The sequence below is a fragment of the Henckelia pumila genome, chromosome 4 (genome assembly GCF_033568475.1).
Source record: "Henckelia pumila isolate YLH828 chromosome 4, ASM3356847v2, whole genome shotgun sequence".
Taxonomy (NCBI): domain Eukaryota; kingdom Viridiplantae; phylum Streptophyta; class Magnoliopsida; order Lamiales; family Gesneriaceae; genus Henckelia; species Henckelia pumila.
The window spans coordinates 176,985,705-176,988,221 of record NC_133123.1 but is presented as its reverse complement, the minus strand read 5'-3'; the positions used below and the strand labels follow the sequence as shown (position 1 = coordinate 176,988,221).

The 2,517-nt window shown below is 35.5% G+C and overlaps 1 protein-coding gene across 1 annotated transcript; it reads left to right on the top strand.

Annotated features, from left to right (window-relative positions):
• The first annotated feature begins 227 nt into the window (after window positions 1–227).
• Window positions 228–2,162, top strand: LOC140864799 (zinc-finger homeodomain protein 4-like). Its single transcript, XM_073269174.1, has 2 exons — window positions 228–487; window positions 645–2,162. Exon 2 carries the CDS (start codon window positions 1,241–1,243, stop codon window positions 1,994–1,996), a length of 756 nt encoding a protein of 251 aa, XP_073125275.1. The 5' UTR covers window positions 228–487; window positions 645–1,240; the 3' UTR covers window positions 1,997–2,162.
• The last annotated feature ends 355 nt before the right edge of the window (window positions 2,163–2,517 follow it).

Sequence of the window (2,517 nt, the reverse complement as noted above, 5' to 3'; positions counted from 1 at the left end):
AATAAATTAAATAGCTAGGTGGTAAAATGAAATAGTAGAAAGAAAAGAAAATATTAATATAAATTGTAATTACCCATCTTCCATTGTCCTCTCCACTCTCTGACACTGCTCTCCAAATGGCGTAAACTCGATGGCTTTCACAGTAGCAGTAGTGCAAGCAAAGCAAATACCCCACCGGCCTTTTTAATTCTCTCTAAATAAATTCCTCTGCTAAATCTTTCTTTCTTCTCTTTCCTCCCCCACCTTTTTCTTTTAAGGCCCTTTCATTTCATTTCACTACTTTTATAAGCTAAGCTCCATGTTAATATAGTGCTTCATTCACTCCACAAAAAAACCCCTCTTTACTCTTCATCACGCCTCCTCTTCCCTTCTTTTTTACTTCAAATTTCTGGGTTTTTTAGCCCTAAGAAAGTGGATCAGACTCTTGTCAGACAAGGGTTTGTTTTACTTTCTTAACTTTGTTTTTTCAGATGCCAAATTATTCTTGGTAATGTTTACTAGCTAGCTTGTGCATGTTTCTTGAGATTTAGTGCTGCTACTATTTCTTTAGTTTCCCAGCTTCTATTCTTCCTTGTTATAGTGTGAAATTCCTGTTTCTGTACTTTAGTACTCCTCCTACTGAACATTATATTTTATTCATGTAGGTAAAAACATTGTGGAGATGGGAGTCTGATTATTTGAGTGCCCAACCCCTGCAGTCATCATCTCCAACCAAGAATTAAGGATAAAATATAATTGATGATATGATGTGTTGGAAGAGAGATTTTGCTTCTTGATTTTGATAATTAGCTCTATTATGGTCTTAGCTTGAATTGGATCTCCACTCCGTAAGCAAGCATTTTACTGTTGTCGGATCCATATATATCCCTCCTTTGATTTTCTTGGAACCCATCGATCAGAAATTAGTAACCCAAAATTGGAAATGGGCAAGCTGTTTTAATTAGCTAGTTCCCTCAGTTAGTTTCCTAATTATATATTTCACGAGCTAGCTAGTGTGGGTCATTAGTTGTTTTTCAGTGATGTGTTTTCCTTCAAAAAGAGTGGACAGCAGACACATATTGAGTTAGCCACCACTTAATTTGATGCAAAAAAATATCCAATCATTTTAATTAATTATTTTGTTTATTAATTATAATCATATATATATATATATATGTGTGTTCCTGTCTCGTGTCTTTTCTTTTGGTCTCCAAACAACAAACATTTTGATTAAAAAGCAACACACAGTTAAACCTGGAAAATGGAACTTCCAAATCAAGAAGACCATGAAATGCCTATCCCACTCAACAGTAGCTATGGCCATGGCCACATGATGCATCATCATCCCAACATGATACAACAAATCCCAGCTTCCAATGCCGGCCCATTAATGATGGGAGATGACCATGAAGCTGCAGCAGCATTCAAGAAAATGGTGAGGTACAAAGAATGTCTGAAGAACCATGCAGCTTCCATGGGAGGAAATGCGACGGATGGGTGCGGAGAATTCATGCCCAGCGGCGAAGAAGGTACCTTAGAAGCCCTGGTTTGCTCCGCCTGCAGCTGCCACCGGAACTTCCACAGAAAAGAAACAGAAGGAGACATTCAGCATAATAATTACTATCTGAATTCAAGATTAATGGGGAGGAAACTCCTGAATCATCATGCGACGTTGGGGACTCTGATTTCTTCCAGAAACGTGGCGCCGCATCATCCCATGATCATGCCGGTTTCTGAGTCTGACGAACAGGAGCCCGTTCATCAGATGGTGATCAAGAAGAGGTTCCGGACTAAATTCACTCAAGATCAAAAGGATAAAATGCACGGTTTTGCGGAGAAAGTGGGATGGAAAATACAAAAGCAAGAAGAATCTCTGGTGCAGCACTTTTGTCAAGAGATCGGGGTCAAGAGGAGAGTACTCAAAGTTTGGATGCATAATAATAAGCATAATCTCGCCAAGAAGAATCATCAATCCAATCCTCATGATCACAACCAAGTTTTAGAGACTAATAATTAATTTTTCACAAATTTTTTTTTTTTTTTTTAATGTCTCTGGGATCTTGGAGAAACCAAGCAGCTTCTTTTGGCTTTATTTCATTTTCAATTCTTCTCTCTTTAATTTTCGAGATTTTGTTCTTTAGCTGTTATGTTTAATTATCTTGGGATCTGCAATTAAAACTATCTTTCCTCTCATGTTTTAGAGTGAATATATACTTATATATACATGGTTTGATCATCATTATATATATATATATATATATATATATATATATATATTACTGCATGGGTCTGAGTCCATATATATATATATACATAAATATTCAATCAATTGGGATTTAAACAGTACTATATTATATTGCATGCATGGCTGGAAATATCCCATATGTTTTTAATTTATTACGAAAATATCCTATATGTAATTCAATCGAATGTCTTACTCAATTTCAATAAATATATATAGTACTGGTTTCACTTATTATTAATTTATTAGAAGATACATGTAATTAACAGTTAGCATATATCCAAACAATTATACGA

What these genes read in the sequence shown, in the direction of transcription:
- LOC140864799 (XM_073269174.1), top strand. Translation starts at nt 1,241, where the DNA reads ATGGAACTTCCAAATCAAGAAGACCATGAAATGCCTATCCCACTCAAC.